The sequence below is a fragment of the Anticarsia gemmatalis genome, chromosome 1 (assembly GCF_050436995.1).
Source record: "Anticarsia gemmatalis isolate Benzon Research Colony breed Stoneville strain chromosome 1, ilAntGemm2 primary, whole genome shotgun sequence".
Classification (NCBI taxonomy): Eukaryota; Metazoa; Arthropoda; class Insecta; order Lepidoptera; family Erebidae; genus Anticarsia; species Anticarsia gemmatalis.
In genome coordinates, this window is record NC_134745.1 from 6,513,965 (window position 1) to 6,541,039 (window position 27,075).

Genomic DNA, 27,075 nt, shown 5'->3' on the forward strand with positions numbered 1-27,075 from the left:
GATATATAGTGTTGTACGTTGTAACTAGTGATGTATAATTCGCCTTACATTTCCCGGGCAATTTTGCTAATGTACCGGGAATGGAAAATGATCACGATAGGTTTACCTGCTAGGAGTCTTGTTCATATATTTTATTTTGTAGGTATAGCCTGAATCGTATAGATGATGAATCAAATGTTGGAATACGGAGGAAACCAATTTAAAATTTTGAAGGTACCATAATGAACAATATTTAGAATTTATATTTTAGTATTCTAAACTATAGGGTCTTTGTGTAAAAAATAATCAATAAATTTGTGGCTACGTGCCACCAGTCAGAAAATTTTGATAATGTAATCGAAAATAATTTATTTTAAAAATATGTGGATAGGCAGAACATCGTTGATTTATGAAACAAACTGTAAGCTGATAAACAACGCCTCTAAATACATACTTATAGGCTAAAGATCGGTCAGTCTTTTTTCAAGTCTGTTTAAGTTCCAAATACGTACTTTTCTTTAAATCGCCATAAAAATCAGTTAAGCTAAACCCGAGATAATTACAAAAACATATATTATTATATGACCTACAGGTCAAAATGATTTTTTATTTATTTACAAGTCGTTTAGATAGTGAACAATGATTCTGAAAATGGGAAAAATCAAGAAATTTTACCGGAATATTCGCGTAAATAAACTAATCTGTGACCAGCAATACTTAAAAGCAGGACTTTGTTTTATATGACATAGATACTTTGAAACAAATCAGTAAATAAGTTACTTTTTGTGAAAAAATTGTGGATGGATCTTTGCCCGTACCTACAGCTAGTTAATTTTCGGTACCTGCGTGCTTATCTCATGAAGAATGCATTCCCCTTCCCAATGCATTCATGCATTGAGAAGGGGAATTCATATAGGCTGAAATAAGCTCCATACACTATGGACAAGGGAAATAATATACCTACTAGGTATGTATGTACATACGATGATGGGGTCATCCAGAAGAAGGATCGCTATCACCAATTTTGAGCGAAAACATCATTTGCGACAAACTTCTCGTTGGTAATATCAATGCATGCACAAAAATAATCGTGTGAAATTCACGACGAAATCACGCTATTGATATGAACGATGATGTTGAATGAAAATAGATATTTAATATAATCTAGATAAAATGAGCGCGCCCAGGCTCTCTTTAAAGTTATCGGATTAAAGTTACTTTTTCCGAATACCTAAAAAGTGATTTCGTATCGAAAAGTATTTAAAGTTATGAAGTCACCCTTAACTTAGATACGTACAATTAAACATAACGCAATATGTAAAAGATATAGCTAGGTAGGTACTTGATTTACCTATCTTGTTAAGACAGGCCGATATGATTAGTTTTTATTTTGGATTTAGTTAAAAACTTAAAAAAAAACAAGTGCTCCCTATTAAGGGTAGAGTTGATCTGTGGTAAAAAAATGTTAAGAAGGCAGTCGTTACACTTTTGTCAGTATTTTAAAGCCTTTTAAAGACAAAAGGCTTTAAAATACTGAAAAACTTATGCAAGTGACTTAAATTAGGCTAAATCGCAACGTGTTAGGGAACGGGGGATAACTAGGACGAATCATGTTTAAAAATACCGGACATGTATTTAACCTATTTAAGTGGGACTCTAGGTACCTAATAAAAAAACAATGCAGATACATTTTGTTGAAAACGACATGCAGCGTCCCAGCGTGCCTTAAAAAACAGTCAGAAATATAGCCAGGTAATATAATATGTAAAACAAAGTTTACCCATTACTACCCCACTGTTGAGCGAAGGTCCTCCCGGAACGAGTCCACCGCGCCAACTAAGTGTGGATTGAAAACTTTACATCCCTTCTAAAACTGTTTAAGAGCCCTCAAATATGCACCTATTTAATTTTGATTATGCATCATAGGTATTTATTCCCCTCCTTCATTTGTGTCCTTATGAGATTATTATTTTGGATGAACTTGACGACGTTGACGAACACTTTTACAAAAAGTGTAAGAAAAATGAAACAACACAAATCTACCAACAGGCCTGGATATCAAAAGAAGAAAACCGGTCAAAGTAAAAACAAAACTCTAACGTTGTTGATAAAAAACAAATAATGCCACATGGGAAAAAACTAAGCACTGTTGGATAGATAGAACAAAATGCTAACTATTTTCGAGTAAGTTATTTGACTTAGTTATTTGGTTCCAAATAAAATAATTTTCATTGTAAGCTCTACCTATATAATATTAGATGCTAGATATTTTTTATCTATGACTGCTTTAAACTATTACAAATTGTACCTACAGAGGTTTCAGGTTCGAATCCCAGGGGGGACCAAAATATCTTTATGTGGTCATTGGTTATATGAAAGTTAGGGGCATAGATCCGTGTGCTTCGAAGAGTTGGTAGACACTACCTACGCTGACTAATTTATACACGGGTTTTAATAGAGTAAGTTATTACTTTAATACAAAAAAGAAGATATATCGCGATTCGTGATTAAAAAAATAGTTATGTTGGTGATACAAAATTTAGATGCTGATTAGAAATACGCATTTGGTTTTTCTTACAGCAATTTCTTTCTTACACTTGCATGGTATCGTATAATCTATTCCAATATTTTAAATACGAAGGTTTGTGCGAGTAAAAATGGATAATGTTGGTCACTTAATTTTGTCGATTTATATGGATTATTTCTCTTATGATATATCTATCTCAGGAGTCGGACTCCAAGGTAGTCTTCGAAATAATGCATAAACACTTTGTAATACCTACTTACTTGTGTAATACCTACTGTTTGACACCTGTGCGCGGCAAAATGAAGACGTGAACGAATTATTTTTAGAAGTGTGCTACACTTGAACTAATTTTTCATTATAAATTGGTTATTAAAATCTGTGTTATTTTGTCTAAAACTTCACCTAACTGATTTTAGCGGGGCCATTACACATACAAACATTGTTAATAGATATTTATACTTACATCTTCCTCTTAAAAAGAGCCTGCAGCCAATTAATACGGGCGAGGTAAACACGAAGGGCCAACCAAATAAACTTGAACAGCTTGAATAATAAAACTCAGCTAGACAAACAGACAAAGTAATACACGATCCTACAAATCGGTCTCGCTATGACATATTGCCATCATCCAAAACCGATTAATAAATTTAGAAAGAAAACAAAGAGTTATACGCTTGCATTACATCAATATCCAACAGGATATTCAATTCTACAAGTAGATACCTACCTACCTAGATATAGTAAAATTAGAATTTGCCGCCACTGACAAGCTGCCGCCCTGGGCGGGACCCCTCTCCGTACTGCGCCACCGGCTGGCGTGGCGGCTTATTGTGCTTGCGTTATGTAGCTTCGTTCTTTCCTGTGAAGTAACGCTACTATAATTGATTAGACAATCATTAAAGCGTAGTTGTATCTAAAAGTAGTTTCAAATGACTATATAAACTACAAGTTAATTTACGGTAAAATACTTACCTACCTACCTACTTTATTTCTAGTTGAGAGGATATCTCAGGTTTAGAGCCTTGGAAGCATTATTTACTTCTTTTTTTTCCACAATATTCTTTCCGTTGAGTCTATAATTACTTGCTAGCTAAACTAGATTATTACCTATCAATTATCAGGTCAACTCATACTAATGACGTCCTTTACAAAATTCAGAAAATTGGATTTTGGGATCATTCTAAGTATTTTAATGCTCTGAACATGTAAATATAATAGAGACAACTAAGTAATGTACTTAGGTAGGTAGGTACTCACCTTATTTAATATCGTTATCTACAGAAAACAATCAAACTATGATTACAAATTTAACTTATCTATTATTGTTAAATTTGCATTCCGACAATTTCACCCGAAATATTCACAAATCCCAGTCACCTGGTTAACAGTATGTTTAAGTAATTAAATCAACAGTATTTAATCACCTCGTTTTATCTTTAACTTTCTGTTTGCACAATTAGTTAACAACATATGTATTTCTAAATACTATGAATTTTTATACCTTTAATATCTCGCATAATACCGAAAAAGCAATAAAAACTTTTTAATAATTTAATAAAATCTCAGATTCTCCTTGGAATGGTCCTTGTTTGAATTTGCCGCTAATTCTGACTTTGTTGCAAAGTCAGTGTCTATTTAACCATGAATATAATTATTTTGTGTCTTTAACTGGAGGTTGCTAATCTAAAATAGTTTCTAAAATATTAACATGTTTATTGGCTTATTAATTTTATTGGTTTTAAAATAAATTACTCGTTTCCTTACTTAATATTTTACGTATAAGTAAATGGTGTTGCTATCAAAATATTTCTCCGAGAATAGGGGAGTACTTAAACTACAATGATATTCAGTAAGTATTTTATTTCTTTCAGTGATAATAGTAATGTTCAATTAAGTAATGTTTTAATTTTTTTTTTAAGTTATGAAAATGTAGGCATTGCTGTCTCTAATACCTCCATTTTCTTAGCATAATGTCAAAATACTAACAAAACATACCGATCTATTTTATTTTCGACCGATGACACCTTTTTTTAAGTTAGGTATGCACTTAAGTTCTTTTGCTATTTTTTTTGCCCACATCTTAATTTTAATGCATGATATAATTTAAAGAATAAATCGTACAATAGGATAACTTGTTCTACACTACTATAACGATAAATTACTCAACCATCTCATATATTTTGTTATAATAAAAAATCTCTAAGCCTGAAACCTTACAACAAGTTGTGTATTTTAAATAAATTCTTATGAAAACTATTATTTCGCATTAACAACCACGCCATACGTCATAGAGTTAAATTCTGATTGATTGTTTCAGTGTTTTTAATAATTATATTTACATTGCAGAAACATAATGTCGGTATTTACATAAATATCTACAAAAGAGTTACAAATAATGGTAAAAAAGTAAAAACTTATGGCAACATTTATACACAGGCTACGAATATGGCCGAACGTCACTCTATTGAATCCCGAGAACAGCCGAACGTATGATTAGGTCACGTGGTACTTTTGGAGTCTTCGTGGCGTAGCTTGTTCAGCTGCTCGTCGAAGCGGCTGTCGGACGGTCGCCTCTCAGCGAGTCTGCGTACGATGTAGCGGCCATTTTTGTTCTTAGTTCATAATAGCGTGCGCATATTTTAATGTATTTCGAAGGACATTTAGGCAATTTTTCACGATGACTATAATAGTTTTCTTAATAGATACTTCAGCTTCTATGAACCAAAGAGCTTATTTGGGCGGACGCCCAACGTTGCTCGATGTAGCCAAGGGCGCTGTGGAAACGTTCGTAAAGGTACGTGCAGTGTCATCGACTCGTCAACCGCCTCGTTTTTGTGATCGATTTGTTTATCGCGTGTTAGTGTGTTGGACTGATTCATTTTATTTCTTAGGTTCGCCAACGGTCCCCTGAAAGCAGGGGCGACAGGTATATGCTTCTAACTTTCGAAGAACCACCCGCGAACATCAAGGTTAGTATATCAGTGTGAACACGTTAACGAAGATTTTCTTGTGAATTGTGCATAAATGAGCATATAAACGCCGGTTCAGCAGTGTCTCCATGTTAAGCACTGTAATCTGCAATCCAGAACATTTACATACTTTGAAAGTGCGAAATTTACTGAAATAGACAGCACGACGTAAACAGGACGAACCGCCGCCGTTGCTGCCTTCGCGATAGCGCTCGCTACTGCGCTCTCGTCGCACACTCTCATTGGCCGAGCCCGCACACAACGAAATGGCGTTTCTGGGGGGAAATTTAAACCGATTTGTACAACACAGCCAATTAATTTCTTATAAGCCTGATATACTCGTGAATGACAATAATATATTGAATTAGTGATAACATTCGATACATTGCCTTATCATTGCAAAGTTGTGTGGAGCTTGTGGTCAAACTTTGATGTGTTTGATTCAAAATATCAAATTTTAGTCAGTGGATACTTTTCTTGATTTTAATTTTCTTTTTATATTTCAGGCTGGATGGAAGGAAAATCTAGCGACATTTATAAATGAATTGAAGAATTTGCAATGTCTGGGCCTGACAACTATGGGTGCTGCATTGAAGCATGCCTTTGATGTGTTGAACATAAACCGTATGCAGACTGGCATAGACACATATGGCCAGGGAAGATGTCCATTTTATCTTGAACCTTCTGTTATTGTTGTTATTACTGATGGAGGAAAACTTTCAAGCAATGCTGGCATTCAGGAAGAAGTGAGTAACTATACATTTAGTAATTGAATTAAATTTTCTTTATCACATTCTGTAAGTGGAACAGTGCACATGATACATAGATATGGTGTGCTTGTTAACTATCTTCCTTGTTTATGGCAGTAGACATGCCTGAAACATATATATTTATTTGATGTCTGCTTATAACATGTAGGTAAATTTAAATTAGAATGAGGCATTAGAAATAACTTCTTTATCTAAACACCTTATACATTTGTTATGATTCCCTAGGTTGCATAATATGCAGCATTTTTTTAAAGTGCTTATGTATCTACAGGCATAGGGTATGTCTGTTTTAATTCTGTTGACTAACTTATTTATTTTTATTGATATTTTTGTAATAACCTTATACCGATCCAAAGGTAATTTACTATACTGCCGGGGAAATGCTAACTGGTTTTACTAAAATAAAACTAAACTAAAAACCTTTTAAAACTTCTTTACTCCTAAATGATGGTGTAAATATGTCACACATATGGTTGAGAAATAGACTTGAAAAAAAAAAGCTATCTCTATGTCAATAATGATATCTTATTAGATATGAGTCAGCCAGTACTCATGAGTCAAGTTAAGGTTTAAGCTAGCTAAAATTAAATGTGCTTTCCATATCTTATCTGTGCTTGGGCTTATGTTTTGTTGTACTTAGCATTTTAAAGTCATACCATGTTGTTTTTGTACACATCATTATGTTAATGCCTCTATAGATTTTGTAATAGATATTTTTTTTTGTTCCAAACTTGTTTGGATGTTTAAATATTAAACACTAGTATGACTAGCAATATTTTCGACTATTGTTTAATATAGTGTATTGATGAAACCCCTCTCTCATTATGGCAAGAGACCCTTGCCCAGCAGTGAGAGTTAAATTTATTAATATTTTATTAATGAAAGTTTCATATTAATCTGAAAAGCAGATTCAATATAAAATGCTAAAAATAAATACAACATAGTATTGTATTGAATAATACTGCCCATAGACCATGTGTCATTATTTTACTATTTTAGTTTTTAATACCATAACTGCAATTACACATATATCACAAAGATTTGAAGAGCATCAGAGTGCTACTATAGTTAATTGTATTGATTTTATAGCCATAGACAAAACAATGCATTATTTTCATGTAACCTACTTACCATTTGAAATAGCTCATAAAATTCTACTGTTGTGCTTGTGACTCTCCCAGACGTGACATAATGAATATGCCCATTCGGTAATGGATACTCGCCATTCCAATCGCCTATAGAATTGACGCTCTGAGTTATTTCTATGATCCTTCTAATAACGCCTTTAATGGTGGTTAAATCTATGGTGAATGTTTTTTAAGGTGCCAATGTGTGAGAGTCCAATTTCTAGCAAATTTTATTAGGCGTAATTTAGGCAAAGGTTTTTAAATGCAGTACGACGACGTTTACTAGCATTTTCATGACTGCATTTCAATCGAAATCTGCATGAAAGTGTGATTAAACCTCGCATAGCCTTTTCTGTATTATTATGTTAATGTCTAACTGGCATAACATTAAATAGCGAAAACCACATAAAAAAAACCGTTATTCGACTATTATTATAATTTGAAAGGGCACTGCATTCCCTACAAATGGATAATGATATTATGACGATTTGACGACATATGTGTTGGTCTGGGATAGTAGAGAGGCTGCCAAAGGTACTCCCTGAACCGAGTTGTCATACTACAGTCTAGAGAACTGTTTATTGTATTAAACTAAGAATAGTCGAGTCCAGTTGTATGTATCCCTCGTTTTTCGTTGATCGTTTTGGCCCTGCCTAACAATGATCGAATAAGGGAAATATAAATAGCAAATTCGACATTGACGACATCTGTGGCACAGTAGTTTAGGTGGTCACTACACCGCTTACATTGCCCGGAGGTCGTGGGATCGATCCCTACGCGGACCAATTACTGTGTGACTCATATAATAGGTGTGCTTTGTTTCAGTTGTCTTTAAAATTGGCCGCTAAACAAGAGTATTTAGTACGGGAGATAAAAAAATAATAATTTACTTTACATTAAATAGTAATAACGTATTACGTATGTAGACATGATACGTTGCATACATTGCGATCGTTGATCGAATTTATTGCAAGCCTAATTTATAACCGCTTCCCACGCATCACTAATGATCAGTATCAGAATCATAATGCCATGTATTTTGACCAAGATAAGTCTTGCCTACGTTGATAACTTTATACCACGTTTTGCATCTCTCTTAGCGAATTGGAGGTCGCGCATGCTTCATTTAAATTTCACTGAACTATGTTTCATTTGAATACTTTGTCAATAGAATTTAAAATTATATTTTTACAAAAGTGTTAGTGTTCTTCTCATTTGAAGGACTACAAAGATCCTTGCACATAACGGTCCAAAAACCGGCCGGAATTTCGTAATAACTATCCTGATCTTTTGTAACTACCTATGTAGAATTTCGCGTAAGGCCGCGAAATACCGCTTTATTCTCGAGAGAATTTATTACGACGAGATTTTGATTAATGTAAAATCAAAATACTTACCTCGCGGCTTGATAATACCGACCGGAAATTCTCTGACAAGAATCGGAAGATGAACCGATATTACAGCCGGTATTTCTCGTCAGTGTGTAACACAACCTTTACAGTGGTTAATAAATTATGCATAGAGTAACTTTTATTTTTTAATTTAAAACTGGTGCCCTTTGCGTTTATTACGGAAGCGCAGAGGCTGTGCAATAAGCGACAAAATATTTAATAAACAATGTTTTTTTCAGTTCAATCTGCCGATGAACTGCCCAATACCAGGGTCTGAGTTGACTCGCGAGCCGTTTCGATGGGACCAAAGACTTTTTTCGCTGGTGCTGAGGCTCGCGGGAACACCCGCAGTGGAGAGGGACACAGGCCTAGTTCCCTCAGATTCATCACCCATCGACGCTATGTGCGAAGTCACTGGTGGTGAGTACACTTATTCTTATCATTTTTATTCTTGTTCGTACTACGTCGAGTGATCATCTCATTGAAGGGCTGTATACGATAGCAGGTAATGTGGCTGACATTTTCTTATCAACTGGGTTTGAAAACTTTAATAATAATTTTCAAGTAATTTCGATGAGTGATAAAGAACATAAATGTAAGTAATTTTTTGGAAGTGATTTCGGAGTGCAGTCTATCCAGTTGGATGTTTTTTCTTGAATCAAGCATATAAGAATTATACAGGTGTAATTATAACTTTGTGATACTTAATACGGTAAAATAGGTCTCGTGATCCTAAGACTATTCTCTGGAATGAAAAATATTTTGTGACGTTAATAAAATAATGCAATTTTGAATGAACACGTTATTTCATAGTGTTATCGTGACAACCCATAACCTACATGTAAAATTAAAAGCCAACCCCTTAAACATTAGTCGAAGTAAATAGACCTGAAGTACAACCCCTCTAACATTAGTCGAAGTAAATAGAACTGAAGTACTGTTTCTTCATTACGTTGTAAAGCGTTAAGGAAAGATTTACGTTGAACTGTTAAAGATAAGGATTTTAGATTTTTACGTGCTATACGTTATTGTTAAAATTGTTAATAAAATGCAAGTATAAAACAAGCCGTGGGGTTTAAAATTGAATTTAAACTGTCAAGTGAATACATCCCTTGAACGACACTCCGTACTCGCGAATGTTTGAATGATTATAATAAGCTAAATAACTTAACGGATGTAGAAATTTTATAATAAACAGGGGATAGTAAGCCCTTTAGAAAACCTGTCTGACTAGTTTTTGTGTTGTGTCAAGGTGGCCATATATAGCGTTTATATTATATTCCACTTTGTAGCTTACGTTGAGGTAATTCGCTGTAGAATTAAAGTAATTACATTGATGATTTATTGAAACATTAAATATTGATTGTAAATGTTAGTGTTAGAGATCATTGCGTGCTTATAACTTACATAATAAAACTTGTGTTGTTCCGGTAATTATGAGCACTTCATAACAAATCGGGATTTACAAATATTTTTTTGCCGAATATTGGGCTCTAGGATTTTGAACGACCAAATCTTAAAATGTGTTCTTCGCATGACAATGATGTCCAGTAAACTAATTCTTATACCAAGCATCTGCTAATTTCTTTCACGTTGCCACTATTTTATTTTCCATTGTTATAGTCTTATTTGTAACTGTACTGGGTATTAGTTATCCAAAATAATAAGTCTAAATCTACAAAATTAAATGAGGCGTATCTAAAAAGCAATACTATAGAATTAATTTCTGTTTTCCAGGCCGCTCTTACTGCATTACATCGCATCGTATGTTGATGCAATGCATTGACAGCTTGGTTCAGAAGGTGCAGAGCGGTGTGGTGATAAACTTCGAGAAGATCGGACCAGACCCCCCACCGATAGATGGCGCTAACAACAGAGACGGTACCGAACAAGACGACAATGGTCACGAAGGGGACAAGGAAATTGATGGTGATGGAGAAAGGAATGGAGTAAGTTATTTTTCTTAAAACTTTTCAAACTTGCTAGTTCTAATATTATAGCCTTTTTTTAGAGTAGGAGTTTAATATTCAGCTTTTCGTTAAATGCAATACTTACGGTAATTTATAATCGTCTCATACATGGGCCGCTTTTAGTTGTTGACACCTAAAATACTGTACTGCACTGTAGCCTTTAACGGTGAGAGTTAAGTGATCCGATGGGTCTAACTGGATTGTAAAGAAATTTAAGTATAATTGGTACCTATTGTACGTATATTTTGGGATATTTCCCCTCTTCATTAGGTAGGTACATAAAACTACAACAGAAATCAAAATTTCCTTGTTTCGAAAATTTACTCTTACATGCTCTTAGAACAAGTGTTGAGGATAATAACGCTTTTATGTTGAATTTAATTATAAAAATGGTGTCGACCTTGTTTTGGCTTTATCTTATGCACTTTAGTGGAAGCCATGAAATTGATTCAAAATGCAAAGGTCGATGATGTTACGAATGACGTCATACTTATGTTCACCTTCTATTCGTCAATACACAATTATAGAATGATGGCATTAGATCGTATGTACCATAGGTCATAGCTTAAAATATCGAAGTAGCAATAAAAAATATTGTGATCCACATGTGCACTATTTATTGAAATGATACGACATTTAATATGAACATTGCAAGTCTATTGATAAAAGTACTAAATATCTTTTTTATTAAGTGAATAAATAAAATTTATAACCGTATTGTAAAAGGCTATATAATTTTATGTAAGCAATCATTTGAATAGCCAGTTCTAATAAAGACAATGATAGGTGTGAGAGATTTATCTAATGCGTTAACTACAGCATTTCTCTACTGATGTGCTCTGGGTACTAACTTTGAATTTCTAGTTACTATTCTATATTACCTTTCGTTTTAGTATGTACACACTATAAATATTTAAGACCTTAGAAGCGTTTACTCTTAACGCGTTTAATTGTCGTATCTAGATAACCGTGCAGTTTAAAATGTATAAGTTCATAAATTTTATTAAAGATGTACATATTTTCTTAAAAGGTCATAATTAGCTATCTGTTACTACTACTTATCGGCAACATTTTTTTTGCAAAGTCGACAGTTTGTCAAAGCAATGGGAACAATAAGAAACTAGAATTAAAGAACGTTTAAAACGTTTATGCTTTCAACGGTAAATTAAGTCTATAGTGGAAACGCGGCCTAAGATCTTACTTCTCTTATTCTAGAAGAAAACCTATGTATAGAGCTACATATTCATTAACTAACAACATTTCATCTTTCGTAATAATTTGAAAACAATACTTAATCTATTCATATAACAATTTCAGCGTTGGAACAGCGGCCAGTACCAGAGCCAGAACCAAGGCGCCAGCGCGCCGCAGGCGTGGCACTCGTGCCGGCGCCTCATCTACGTGCCGCGGACGGTCGCGCAGAAGGGCTTCGCCGTCGGCTTCTGGCCGATACCCGAGTCCTTCCGGTCGGACCCCACCGCGCAAACATTAGTAGGTGTTATGGTAGATATTGCTTTATATGTTTCGGTGGAGGCTTACTTAATTAATCGCCATGTAAATGTAATATGAGTTCCATTTCTGTGGTTGTAAATTTAGACAGAATAATTAAGTTTGATGAGCACGTAGAGGCTGGGTGAAGTTATGACTTCTTTGTTTGTCGAATGCTTGAATACGACCAAGTGTAGATGTGTCTTTAGATTGTAAAATTGGCTTTCGTTAAACTTACATTTTTTATAACATAAAAAGTAATCATTTTTTTATTAACTATTCCATAATTCATTCCGAGATAATAGACAAATAATTGACTAATTCCGATTCAGTTAATTATTGTTTTGTAGAATGAAATTTGCATTTTTATACTGCGACGTTTCATAGAAATTACCGATATAAAAGGTGGCGAGAACTATTACAGATGCCGCCGTTATCAGTCTGTGGGTTTCCTCACGATAATTCACTGTAATGTATTGAGTACATAACTCTTCTGAAATATTTGTACTCGCACCGACATTGACTCACGATTCCAAAATGTTTGTTTACGATTTAACACATAAAGCTTCGTACTTTGAACATGTTAAAATCCAAATGAGGAGAAATTTACATGAACCGAATGTACGTAATAAATAAACTGCACCACTAATACCTGATTTTGTAAACTATATTTGGTTCTTCAGTGTAATAAATTCAGTTAATAATTACTTCTATTACTTCTATACCTTAATAATTACATCTTAATAGGTTACTTACAGTAAACACTAGAACAAGTTTCCTTACATTCTTACCTGTCGACATCAAACAAACGCAATTTGCGAAATAATCTTGAGGCTCATCGTGTTTTTGTAACTGACCAAAGCAATTAATTTCCAATTATAATTATTCACATCATACTTTTTTTAGTAATTGTATCGTATACTAAAAATAATATTTTGTACATTACAGCCTCCCCGCTCTGCTCATCCAGTGGTGAAGTTCACGTGTTCAAGTCAGGAGCCGATGGTGATAGACAATCTACCTTTCGACAAGTACGAGTTGGAGCCGAGCCCGCTAACACAGTTTATTCTAGCGAGGAAACAACCCACTATCTGCTGGCAGGTCGGTATCATTAGCGTTATGAGGAAACTATTTCGTATTAAAAATAGGTACGATTTTGTAATTTTAATTAAAACTTATCGGAAATTCCGTTTAAGTTTCCTGTTGAATTTTGAACGCTGAGATAGTTTTAGTTTGCTCAAGGTTTTTTATTAAACCTAGTTTAGCCTAAACTTGAAACATATGTGTTGAACAAAAAAAAAAGTGCTAAAATTAAATAGTCCTGTATGACAGGCATGACAGCATGTATGGATGTGAATGAGACTAGGGAAGTTGGTAAGGATCGTACCAGATTACGTTCTTTGGTCTCTGCCTATGGCCAGAAAGGAGTGATTTTGTATACATATTATGTATGTATGTATACAAAATATGTATGTATACAAGTATGTAAATGCTTAAATATGGCTTTAATCATGTTATGAGTGTATTTATACTTATAAGCAATCTTTATATTCTAATGTTCACATAATTTTGTTAATATAAATTATCGTGTCGTCAAACAACCATATCAAATCAATTATTAGCTGTTCATTCCCAAAATAACCCGACATAATAATAATAACAGATTGATTACTTACGCAATTTATAAAGTAGGTTACCTTGTAAACAAACTATTAAAATTGAGTTCACACGTTAGATAAATGAACGTTAATAAGTACTAAACGACGGCCGTATATTATAATTCAAATTGAATAATGATATAGGTACATTTTTTTATTATTACTTAAATGTTCAGTTCTTACAAAAAAAAACACTTCTAACAAAATATCACTATAATCTAAGATGACCGTCATTAATTTATACAACATTTTAAAGATGGTTCTTGAAGTCTTTTAATTCAATTCAAATAGTAAATAATCCACACAATAAAAAATTATAAAGCAACCAACATGAATGCATATGAATTGATAACCTACTCCTTTTCTAAGTTGGTTATAAAGGTATTACCGAGTCATAAGACATGTGGCCTTTTGGAAATAGAATATTCAATGATATTACTGGATATTGCTTTGTGTTGTTTTCTACGCGATTTCATATTTATACACACGCCATAAGTGTAGGTCAAGGTTGATAAGATACTATGAGAGCGTAGACTTTGACAATGTCATTGTGACTATTACCATAGATAATGTTGAATATTGTGAGTGCGGAAAATACTTACTGCTATTTTATAACGATGTAAGTGCAATGAAGATTGTCGTGCTGTAAGTTAATTGTCTGGATAATGAATAAATAAATATTTGTTCATTACTAATCCACCGTTAGGCTAGCGTCTCCTTCCGGGATGAGGAAAGGGTTGTCTAGATATAACTGTAATTTTTACCTGTAAAATTTTGGAAAAATTAAAAAGCTATTACTCTGCTAGATGCTGTAATTTATTACTATGCCAAATGCTGTATCACGTAAAAAATAAATAAAGATAAAAGAGGATGCTTTCAGTCTCCTTAGCGTCTATTGTAGTTAATATAGATTTATAAACACATTTCCTAATTCGACAGAATCCTCAAATCCAATTGGTTTATGCTGATTACTATTCCTGTCGACTCAGCAATCAATTGAAACAAAATATTTTCTCAATTTTCAGGTGTTCGTAGCAAACAGTGGATGCAAGAGCTCAGACATCAACCACCCGTTTGGCTACTTGAAGGCGTCTACAAACCTAACGTGTGTGAACTTGTTCGTTCTGCCGTACAACTACCCGACGCTGCTGCCGCTCCTCGACGAACTGTTCAAAGTGCACCGGTGCAAGCCCACTCCTGAGTGGAAAGTCACTTTCCAGCATTATCTTGATAGAATGCCTTCGTATTATGTTGCGGTGAGTTGGATAATGTTTGCTAATTTTATACAGTCAGCACCTTACAAGGCGTATGAGCCGAGGTTTTCCTCGTTTGATAATAGGCTGACAGGTTTTCAGTTTATCTTGATGAACAGTCCTGAGAGTTATTAAGTTTATGTCAATATTATATTTTTGTAGCCTACAGAAACCAAGCTGTTATTATCTGTAGTTTTTTGTTTAATAGTAATTTTATAAGTATGCCAGATTATAATATTTATAATGTTTCCGTTTCCAGCCTCTTCGCAGAGCGTTAACAAAGATGGGTGCATCCGCGCAACTGCTTCAGAGTTTGATACCAGACTCACAAGACAACTCGCTCAGTTTCTCCGTGTTGAACTATTTGAAAAGACTGAAGAATCAAGCTAAGGTAGAATTCGAGAAGCTTTGCGCCGACGTTATCAATAAGTCTTCCAGTAATAACAATCAAAAGGTAAATATATTTTAATTTTTCCGAACAATCTATACCATACCATCGTACTTATATTAAAATGCTGAAGTTAAGAAGGCTGGTTGGCAGGTTTTGATGAGACTTAGCAGTGTTGTAGTCGCGGGCAAGACCACGTTCTTTAACATAGTAAACATGTCATAAAAAGATTAAGAATTTAACAGGTCTATTCACATATTATCTAGGTTATGTGTCAGCATGTATTGGTAAACGATTCGTGTCGATAGATAAATCTAGGATGGAAGCAATCTTATCGTTTTCGAGTATAGTAAGAAGATAAGGCAATCTTGCAAGGCTAGTAGGCATATTTTGGATGTGGTCTAACACCAGATTTATGTTTTTGATAATATATTATAATGTATTATAATGTGTAACTACTACCGGATGTTGTGGGCTCATTTCCCACACGCGTCTATTATTCGTGTCGTTTTTTATGGACTATTTACTCTTATTGTAGCTGCAACTAAATCAAACTCTACTTCTAACTTCATAAAAATATCGTAGTCAAATTGAAGAAAGTTAGGATAAAACAAGTAGCTACGATATAAATTGGCATTGACTTGTGCGAAATAAACACCCACGTAAACTTTAACCTTTGAAACCTCTAATTATTTACCTATGAAATTAAGGTTTTGTCTAACAAAGCTATCTACAATTTTCAGGCCACAGAAAGTGTTCGAGTAATGCCGCGATCTGCTCTACGAAAAGATCTGACGACGCATCCGTGCTTACAAGACAAGTTCTCAGCGCTTCGGGATCAGTTGAACGAGTTCGGTGGGTTCGTTGTAGGGTTGTCCCGCGGCAGGCATAAGGCGCAAGCTCATACTTACCGCAACCCTTTCGATATACAAAGAAGAGACCTTTTAGACCAGGTAAGTTGTTAAGATTATAAAGGCCTTATAAAGTAAGGCATGTTTTAAAAGCTCCGTTTTTCTCTGGGGAGCAATTTGAGCACATTTTAGTAACGTTCTCGGTAAATAGCGATAGGATCGCGCTCTGCACTTTCGAACAAAATTTTTAGTAAAAGAGTGTACGCATGACTGCTTATACCTACACAGCATCAGATAATTAACAACCATTGAACGACAAAACTAATGAAAGTAACTAATTAGATGCACATAATGACAATCTGTTACATATTTGCATAAGTTTTCCTCTGTGACAAAAAACGGCAGCACATTTTATGCAAATGGAATTTTATTTACAAACTAAAACTAACCTGTTTCAAATTCGGGTCTAAATATTAGGTGCGCCCAATTCTTAAGGCAGTATAATACATTCACACTTTTTATATTAGTATCCCATAACAAAAACAGCTTTTATCCTACTACTATTATAATAGTCTTATTATACCAATATCCTGTTTCTAAGCGGCCTAATAATACTCGCTTTGATCATAATAGCATCACTCTGTAAACAGATTCAAGTAAGATGTAAAGTGTAATCGAATTTTATAGCTGTGTTGTCTTAACTGTTTGTTGGCAGTCGTCCAACAGAATGTTTAACATTCAATAGCTTATTTTTTGTACGTATTGTATTCTAATAAGGCAAACGCCGCGTGTAATCTATCGCATTCTTATCTCAGAGTGAAAGAAAGACAATGCGTGCTCAATGACACGACAAACCACAAAAATGTAAAAGTCCCGAGTTATGTAGAGATTTTAAAATATGCAAATAATTTCGCTATTTACATTCGAAACAAGATATAAGAGGTAGGTAGATAAACATTACCTAGTTTCTGCATTATCAAGTTGTATATTAATTTCCATCTCTAGGTATTTTGAAGTTATGAAGTTAGTTTTTCTTTATTATTGGGGAGGAATTAAGTTTTTTCTCCATATTTTTAGCGCAATTTTGATTGTTTCCAGGTTGTAAGAATGCGGGCAAACTTCCTACAACCATCATTAGCGCATACTAGGCTCGTAGACGAAGACAGCGTGCACTCTATGCCTGTCGCACAAATGGGTAATTACCAGGAGTATCTAAAGAGGATGACCCCACAACTACGCGAGATCGAGTCACAACCTGTCCGACAACACATGTTCGGCAACCCCTTCAAGATAGATAAGGTGAGTTTTTATCTCAATTAGTCTTTAACGCAATCTAGCTTATAAGGAATGCTAAACGGCCTCGAAATCTTTCACAACATGAATAACTGTGTGCCTCTTCTAATTATGCTTCTTTTTTCCTTCTGCACTGGATATGGTTTTCTCAACTCGACGTCTGCATAAGCTCGCTGACATTTAGTTGCTCGGTATAACATTTTTGTTGAACAAAAAAGTAATAGTACTAACACAGTTATGTTCGCAGCGCATGATGGTAGACGAAGCGGACTTGGACCCGGTGGGAGCCGTGCGGGGCGGAGGGGGCGGCGCGGGCGGCAAACGAGGAGCGGAGGGGGCCCGCGCCGGGCCTCCCAAGAGAAAAGCCGGGCCTCTACCTCATCACATCGTGGCGCGGAGGCCCTCGGAGCCTCCGGACTCCCCGCCGGCTTCGCCAGCCCCGCCGGTCACTCCGCCCGCGTCCCCGCTGCCTCCGCCGCCCGTGGTGGTGGTGGCGGCAGCGGCGCCCGTCGCGCCCCTGTCCCCGGTGTCAGCGCGGCGACCTGCCTCGCCGCTGTCTCCCGCACCTACGGACCTGCCTTCAGGAAGACCACCCGAGGTCCGTATTCACATTCAATTTACCTAACGTATTTATTCTATTCATTTATTTTATTATATAATATAATCATACAGAAAGTAGTGAAATCTAAATATTATATGCTGAAAACTACCAACACTTAATTTACCATGTTATCGTTCCAGGAGCCTCCAAACGTGGACACAGGCGGTCCGGCGAGCGGTCCGTCGTCGCCGCCATCCTCGCCGCCGGCCGTCGCTCCCGCCAATTTACCACCCGTCGTCAAACCTTTCCTCAATGGAGGTCAGTCACTACATTTAACTACGTTATAATATCGAAACAATAGCTACTAATTCTACATTCCTTAGTAAATACTTTTGTATCCATAGCGTGCCACTGTTTCAAAATAATGAAAACCTGATAAAAAATACCTACCGTCGATTAGACAGGTTATAATAAATAAATTAAAAAAACTAGCTAGTTAAATCAGACCAATATTTTTCAGACGGTAATTGACTGTAAATTTCCAACAACCGGTAACTAATTGTAGACTGTTCCTTGTTTTAACAAGGTGCCTACATCTACTGTATTTTAGGATGCTACGAAGCAATACAACCATATATTGCGTAACGTAGACATGCAACGTCTTTACATTCTCTAGTGCTAACTAACTATTACCAAATACAAGTGTACATATGACCTTTTAACGTATGCAGCGAGTAACAGTTCATTGATTCAATTTGAATAAATTTCACGCTCGTTTGAGCTTATTCTCGCAAAATATCTTAAGTATCTATGGTCAATAAAAATGCTATTAATATTAATTGAATGCATTTAAACCTGCATTTGGTTCTATTTATTCAAACATGAACCGACCCACATTCTTACTATCTGCTCAGAAAAGAAAATTATTTATGTTTACCTTCTTATTTACACAGATACATTACTTTCAATGTCATTCATTTGCGGAATCAGCGCTCTTTAGTCAAAAAGTATTGTTTTCTCGTAACTCACATGATATGGATTGGTTCTTATTTGCATAAGTAATCGGATGATCCATTTGTCTAACTAGGTCGCATAGTTTAACGTAATCTTAAAATAATCCATTATCAAATGTAAATAATATGCTGTACGACTGTTCATTGGAATTTCCTAGTACTGAATCATTGGGAATCCCTGGATTGTTGTAATACAATCCAGGGATTCCCAATGATTCAGTATTTATTTTATTTGTATCAAATATTATCATTTAAGCTTTATTACGAATGTTTTGTTTTGTTTTCTTTTCGTTCATGTGACCTTATTATCTGATAATAACCGAAGATACTATTTTTAATAGTTAAGTTTTCATGAGCGTATTTTATTTTTATTAAATAACAATCAAGTATATTATAAATGAAAGAGGAACGTATTAAATTTTCTTCTTCTCGGTTAGAAAGTTGGTTCTAATAATGCGATATTCTTTTTTAAGCCAGTTTGTTTGTATTAGTTAGTTAGTATGAGACTGGATTCACATGCTTTTCTTGGTAACCAATGATCCATCTTTACGTCTAGACAATACTGTTTGCAATATATACTAATAATATAAATTAATGTTATGTAGATGCATACACAACGATGGGCAGCAAGATGTCTCGGTCACCATCACCGCCGGGTGACTTCAGTTCGGTGCCGCACGATTCACAGGAGTTGCAGATCAACGCCATACTACAGGGCGTCGCCGCTGAGAACAATTCCAACGCGCGGGGCAGGAAGAGGAAACGAAAGGTATGCTAGACAAAACGACAAGTTGAACTAGAGCGCTTTTATAAGAACAGGAAACAAAAGTATACATATGAAAATATTTTCATTCATCACGTAGCTATTGACGCTAAAAACTTATTGAAAGTATATAAAGCACTAGCAAAATACGACTTTTCAGGAATGTTGTGCTTCGTCGCTGATGCGATGTTCGATAAGAAATTCATCAAAAGATAATTATTTGTCAAATTTTTATCAACTCCTACCATCGAATCATCTTTGTTTGACAGAAAGATGAGTAATAATATCAATCATAATCGATTGGAATCTGCTGACAATATCTCTATGTGTTTATTTTATTAAGAATTATATTTGAGAAGAATATTTTTGTTCCCACGTATCCTTCGCAACCTGTTATCAAGTTTTCTTGTTACAGAACGACAAACAGCTGCAGTTGACATTGCCGCCGCAGCTCACACGCAAAGAGATAGCGGAGATCAAAAAACACAATCTCGAGTTAAGACAAGAAGTGTTCCGCGCAATTCGACGACCTGGGAGAGGTAACACATGTTCTTATTAACACACCACACATCTGTTCATTGATACAATGTATTGTAAGCATTGTATATTTGCGGTTCGGGAAACTTGCAAATAAAGACATTTGTTTTGTCATCTGTCATTCCATTATGTTTAAAAAAAGTAATCAATCTTATAGTGCAGTGTGTTAAAAGTCAAGGTTGAAAATGATGGTCAAAAAGCTATTGTATTAAAGTTTTTTAATGGCTGTTTTGCACTAATTAAATGTTCATTGCAGCATTGTTTTGTGCAAAATATCGAATGAGTTGCTAGATATACTAAATTAAAAGCATATCAATTCGAATTTGGTAAATTAAGTAAGGCCGTGGAAAAGACAGGCACAATTACAAATATTGAACTGAGAACAAACTACTGCTGTATTTATAACTCGTGTCATATACATATAATAGGAGATGATGTCTTTTGTTTAAATTCTGCGTATTTAATGCAAATGTAGATTATATCAGTAACTTTGCTATGAGTCATGTGTAGTTATTTTTACTCATGGACAAGGTAAACAACCTGTGGGGGGACATATAAATCTGTTTTCCTACACTACCGCAATGCAGTCTGTAATCACAGGGCGGGACATCCGAGCTCATGCACCCGTGTCCATATGACGCTTCGACGAATGTCGCTTACTTCCACAGCTTACCATGTTTTATAACTTACTTTTCTTTTACAGATTTCACGAAACTGTTCGAAACTTTAAAACAATTACAAGGCAGTTTAGAAGTGAAAAAGGAAGTGATACGTGAAGTTATAAACGAATCGTTAAGGTTCAAACGGAAGGCCTTAGCTAAGCTATTGGAAGACTTTTTAGCGGGCTTAGAGAAGAACGGAAGTAGTGCCTCAATTAGTATCAAGCGAAACAATTCAATGTATAGTAACGCAAACAATCATAGCTGAGTGATAAGTGCTAGTTGGTGGACAATTTGGTGAATGTATTCACTTGCCACATTTGCTGTTCAGAAGTCAGAACTGTTCGCTGGAATCAGAAACGTAAAGGACTGTTTATTGAACTGTTAGCAGCAGCATGTGCTGTCATGATATTACTTTCTGTATATAATTTATGTTAACTTACCAAGCCAGTCTACGTGGATGTTCTGATTGTTACTCGACTAATCGTATTCCATGTTTTGTATTGTGATTCCGCCTGATAATAGTAGTCATGTCGTCAGTAGTAAATAACACGAGATGCGATGCTTATGATCTCACAGTCTCGACAGTGTGTCACTTTTGAGCTATTTAGTATTTGCAGATGTCAGAATTTCGTTTGTAAGAGTTGAGGATGTTTTCTTTAGTAACCATTATGAATCTTATTAAAATGTAGAACTAAACGAGTGTATGAGAACTATCCTGTAATCCATAAACCATTGTCACGTATTTTCACTAAGTTTCCAAAGCATTTTATTGTTAACTAATGCATTGCAGCCATGTCTTGCTGAATTGAATGTTTTAATGTTGACTTATTGTTAGACCAAGGAACGTGAACATGACTGTATGCTGGCAAAACAAACGATTTTCCTGCCATTTTGATATTTTGTGTCTTACAAAAATATATGGGTATATAAAGCAATATTAATTTTGATTTTATTATCACAAATGTGTCTTATTCAAAGTGGCAGTAAAATCGTGTGTTTGAACGTTGTAAATAAAAGTTGTACATATTATTAGAATGTTATAGTTATGCAAATGGATTGTATGAAAGTAGGGTGCTTTTATGCATCGGTCATTGCGACGGTTAATGTGGCGGGAAGGACCGGGATATTGTAGATATAAAATATTAATAATTAAATAATGTATCCAGCTCATTTTACAAACGATGGACTCGAAGAATTTAAATAAACGCATTTATATCAAAATTTGTTGTGATTATTGAATCCAGTGAAATTTTAAATGTTTTACTAACATTGTTAAAGTTTTATTACATACGTTGTCATGAGAGTACAGCGACGCACCGTTTTGTGCTCACATGTACCGTTACGTGCGGAAGTGAAAGTATAGTTTATTTTAGATGTTTTTACCGGAGACTTAGCATCGTTACATACAAAGAAAAGAGAACTGTGATACTCAAAATTTACATTGTCGCATAAAATGGTAGACCTGCCACATTAACATGAGTTCGGTCAATTGTAAAGTGTAATATATCATTTTTTAAATAAATTATGATCCTTTTTGGATTTTTATATCGTGTTTTATTGCGTACGTATCTAACCCAAGAATTTAAAACAATTTATCAACAATTACCATCTAAAATTGTATTCTATAATTAGTAAACTTATTTCACAAAAATAAATCACTACACTTTTATATCTTCCAGCCGAAATTCATTTACAAGTTGGCTTGTCGAATGTTAATTATATTTTGGGGAGCATTTTGACTCGGTAAATGGAAGGCGACGGAATGGGCTGCAACAACAGAGATAATGTTACGCTAAATTGGATGCGCCGAGTCGCCCTAAGTAACGATCTATGGTGAATGTATAGGACGGCGATCATGTACCCGCTATGATAAAAGGGACAAAATTCAGTATAGATGTTATCTATTGCGGACATCCTTTTATGCTAGGGAGTTTGATGGTATGAAAGGTGTTCCCAGTAGGCTCTTGTATTTGAAATATATGTAGGCGTTGTGTAGTTTGTTGCGGTTTACTTACTATTGTTGCGTAAACTTGCCTCAAACTACTGAATTATGAATTGTGCATATTCAAGTTTGGATTTGTTTCGCTCGTGTGATTTTGAAGGAAAGGGACTTAAAGTAAGATATTACTGAATCTGCAATCTTATTGTTTCTTTTATATTTTATTATTATTTCGTATTATTTTTTTAACTAACTACGAATATTTTTTCTGTTGGTCTTTGTCTGTTATGTTTCTACGGGTACAAAACTAGGTATTACGCCCAGAATTTTAACGGGATAATAGATTAAGTTGCCAATGCACAATATTATTAAACACGGTCTTTAATTTATTCGTCTTTACGGCTAAATTGTTGAATCTATAGTAGATTAAACGTGACCTAGATTTTTAGTTGATATAACCTTTCTTGACCTTTATCTTAATCTGTTAACTCTCATTAGCTTCACTGTTTAACTATTCCAAACGGTTTTAAAGCATTATCTTAGTATCGAAACGGCCTGTAATCTTGTACCATTATGATTATGATAATGTTCGTTTTTGTGATCTTCGCGAGAGGAGTCAGCAGTCGTTTAGAACCTTATGTAATGAACTCGTAAAATAAATTATCACCCTTGTAGGCTTTAACAATCGGTATTAAAAGGTTTATCTGAGTGTCATTAACACATCGTCGTAATACCTACCTACTATGTGTATTACGTACGAGCTGTCGAATCGTAAAGTTACATTTGCTAAATAAATAGGTATGGTTGTTATACTAAATAGGGTCCTTAACGCGATGAGAATCTTAAGGTAACGATACCTTCTTTGGTGCCCTACGTTTTTATCTTTTTTTGTGTGAGTTTTGACACTATTGAACAGATAAACTACCGCTTAATGTATACCTCAGAAACCGGGGGTGAGAGTTCAAGAATCTAGCTACCCTCGTGGGAACATTGCGTGATTAATGTACCAAGGTTTTTTTGGTAAATAGATATTTAAAAAATTAGTGTTGGGTCCCTATGTCCAAATGTAACGACATCTATAATATGATCTGCGGTCCACTTAACCATAATTTATATTGTTTGAAATTACGTTATTATTCTTATCATCAAAGGTCGCATAACTAAAATAATACTCTTAAAAAAGTTGTAGTATAAATTAATATAAAACATTTTAAAGTTTTTCAATTCACACCCACTCATAACGTTATTTTAGCTTCTCAATTCGACTGTTAAAATTAAATGCCAATTTTATTTTTCACAAATATTTTTTTGTACTTTCAACCTTGTAATACGTTCGTATTTATGTAATTGCTATAAAATATACGTGGCAGGGTACCTAGGTCGCTGCGGTAATCGTTATAGAAAGGATCGTAAATTCACAGTTCGCAGATATATTGGGTCTGAATATTTAAATCAGACATATTTATGTGTGGTTACAGTATCTAGATAGAGACGTTTAGTAATGGTTTCAGTATAAATGCATACAAGAGAATTTGATTGGCTATTATTTTCAATCGACGAAGTGCTATTATTTTGTCTGTGATAAAATAATTGGTATCATAAATTAATAGACATGTGTAACCGCAAATAAAAAATCTTGACATCACATTAACGTTTGCAGAATTTTCTAAAAATCTTATTTTATGCGTTTAAAAATGTTTTTTTAGAGATGTTTAAGGTTAACGAAACCGTTTTTATGTTGATTAGGAATATAATAATATAATAGAGGCATAGAAAAATGGTTTTCTATGCCTCTAACATAATAATAATTAGGTCAAGTTAGGTGTTAAGCAAACCAAACAATTAATTAAGCATGAATAAAAAAAACATTGGTAAACTATAAAATCTATATCTCAAGTAACACTTGTCAAATTCTCGCCCTTAGATTATGATCTAAATTAAATGCTATAAAGAGGTTACACATTTCCTATAACTGCGGCAAATATAATACAAAATATCATCAAAGCATAGTGAGGGTGGTCAAGAGGTGCGCGATACCACATTAACAGCTGGGGTTGGCTATGGACCCTGTTATTTATGGCGAGCGCCAGATTTATTTACATTTGTATCCATTCCCCTATCTAAATTACATGCTTTATCGCTATTTGTCTGTTTAATGCGATTTTTACACCACACGATAATAATAGCATTTGTTTTTTCGGGTTTTGAAAACCAACGTGTTTTTTGTTTTGTGGCCGTTCTTGAGTCTATTTTTTTCTATTTCACTAATGTATATGTGCGTTAAAAAATATTTTGCTTGCTGTTTGCTTGTCTAGTACACTTTCATGGCTGAGCCACTTAGGTGACCAATGTAAATATGACTTCTTAATAAAAATCTGTATTTGTGGCACGGTCGGTAGTAAGAAGGCAATAGACTCGCCCCCTATAACCAGAGACTAACATTGTTAAATGCGACACGCATTCACACACCTCAGCCTACAATTTCGAGTATAACAGGCATAATATTATGTATGTATGTATGCGTGTATTTTTTTTAATCTACCCCTAAGCCGCGCGAGTCGTTTAGTTTGTAAACAAATCATTCGAAGAGATTTCAATAGCATCTTGAAAATCACGATTTGCTAAACATCTCTCTATTCTGTATTTGCATGAACATAGTCGTAATTATGTATTAACAACGTTTAAGTGCAACGTTCTAGCTTTGATGCATACAGAATGTGGCTCGTCATTCGAATACGCTATTTGCGTTGTTACAAAGCTTATTGCTTCTAATAGGTGATCTTTGATAAAGATAAGTTAAGTTATAAGAGTTTTTAAAGCTTTCTACATTCCAGATTTATGTTTTATTTTGCCAGTCTCAAGCAATTTGCTTAGAAAAAAGGCTCGTTTTTACATAACTAACTTCGACATGCCGTCTTCAGTTGATGGTTAGACGTATGAAAAATTCTGAAGCGTTCAGTCTGTGAAGGCATACGGGCATATCGGAGCGAGTTAGCTTTAAATAAACTCACTTAATGCTGTTCTTTTGACACCAATTTTCCTTGTAAAAATAGTCGATAGTAGTTTGTGCTCACCTTTCAGGTGAGTAAACAGTATCTAGGTAGTATCGCAGAGCTTATATGACGTGATATGAGAATGAAACTAAACCAGGAAATTGAATACGTGTCGTTCCGTATTCTATCTACCCTCAAGGGATAAAAAGCTCTATGTTATGAGTGCTTTATTTACCAAAAGTGGGGATTTGACATGTATGTCTCTCTACAGTTTACCAAAATCTGCTTAAGTACCTGTTACGGGTTAAATTTTTTTATAGGAATTAATGTCGTGCGTTTTCTTCATGGAGTTAGGCTAATTTTTTGGTTTTAGCAAAAAGTTAGTTACTTAGTAGGTATACGACGGGGGATTTGTAGTTTTTTATTATATTCTGTGATGTAATATGTATGTTGGTAAGTTTAAACTACTCAACGCGTTGTTAAAAAATGGGACTCGAATTTTGACTTTATTGGATCTGTCCTCACAAAATATTTGTTTCCGTGAAACTAGGATTGCAGAGAATGCAAGAAAATCTAGTCAGTAAATCAACGGAGCATGATATCTACATTTTAATAAAGGATGTTGCAATAGATCCCGGCCACCCGCGTTAGAATTATGGGTGTCGTAGCGTACGCTTTACCGACTGAGCAGTGAGCCAGCCCCTACCTCTCTTATCATATTTATGGGAAAATGTTCTGAAAAATTCTCCTGTCATTTATACTAGCGCCTACGAGATTTTTGTTGTTTGCACTTTTATAGAGCTGCTGTTGAAATCTGTTGTGATTTGTATGAATTATAAATGTTGGAAGTGGAGTTGCTCTGTTTTTATAGAGTTCAAATATGATGCATTGAATAAGTATACAGTGGATACTTGTTTATGGTAATAGTTTCGCAGCAGAGGGGATATTTCGAATGGTTTGAAT

At 34.7% G+C, this 27,075-nt stretch overlaps 1 protein-coding gene across 4 annotated transcripts; it reads left to right on the plus strand.

Annotated features, from left to right (window-relative positions):
* Positions 1–5,017: 5,017 nt before the first annotated feature.
* Positions 5,018–22,725, plus strand: IntS6 (integrator complex subunit 6). Of its 4 annotated transcripts, none has more exons than XM_076115319.1 (16): positions 5,018–5,300; positions 5,398–5,475; positions 5,982–6,221; positions 9,003–9,183; positions 10,501–10,712; positions 12,051–12,236; positions 13,170–13,322; positions 14,905–15,135; positions 15,392–15,586; positions 16,264–16,473; positions 17,470–17,670; positions 17,900–18,262; positions 18,406–18,523; positions 19,824–19,987; positions 20,397–20,520; positions 21,222–22,725. In XM_076115319.1, the coding sequence occupies exons 1-16, from the start codon at positions 5,184–5,186 to the stop codon at positions 21,443–21,445; spliced, it is 2,997 nt and encodes a 998-aa protein (XP_075971434.1). In that variant the 5' UTR covers positions 5,018–5,183; the 3' UTR covers positions 21,446–22,725. The 4 variants fall into 4 exon arrangements, with proteins under 4 accessions (XP_075971434.1, XP_075971442.1, XP_075971454.1 ...); XM_076115327.1 differs by having other exon boundaries at positions 17,912–18,262; XM_076115339.1 differs by having other exon boundaries at positions 12,051–12,224.
* The last annotated feature ends 4,350 nt before the right edge of the window (positions 22,726–27,075 follow it).

Bases quoted from the DNA above. Each gene is read 5' to 3' on its own strand.
- IntS6 (XM_076115319.1), top strand. From the start codon at position 5,184: ATGACTATAATAGTTTTCTTAATAGATACTTCAGCTTCTATGAACCAA. The intron at 5,301-5,397 runs GTACGTGCAGTG...TTTATTTCTTAG, and splicing joins CTGTGGAAACGTTCGTAAAG to GTTCGCCAACGGTCCCCTGA. The intron at 15,136-15,391 runs GTGAGTTGGATA...TTCCGTTTCCAG, and splicing joins TGCCTTCGTATTATGTTGCG to CCTCTTCGCAGAGCGTTAAC.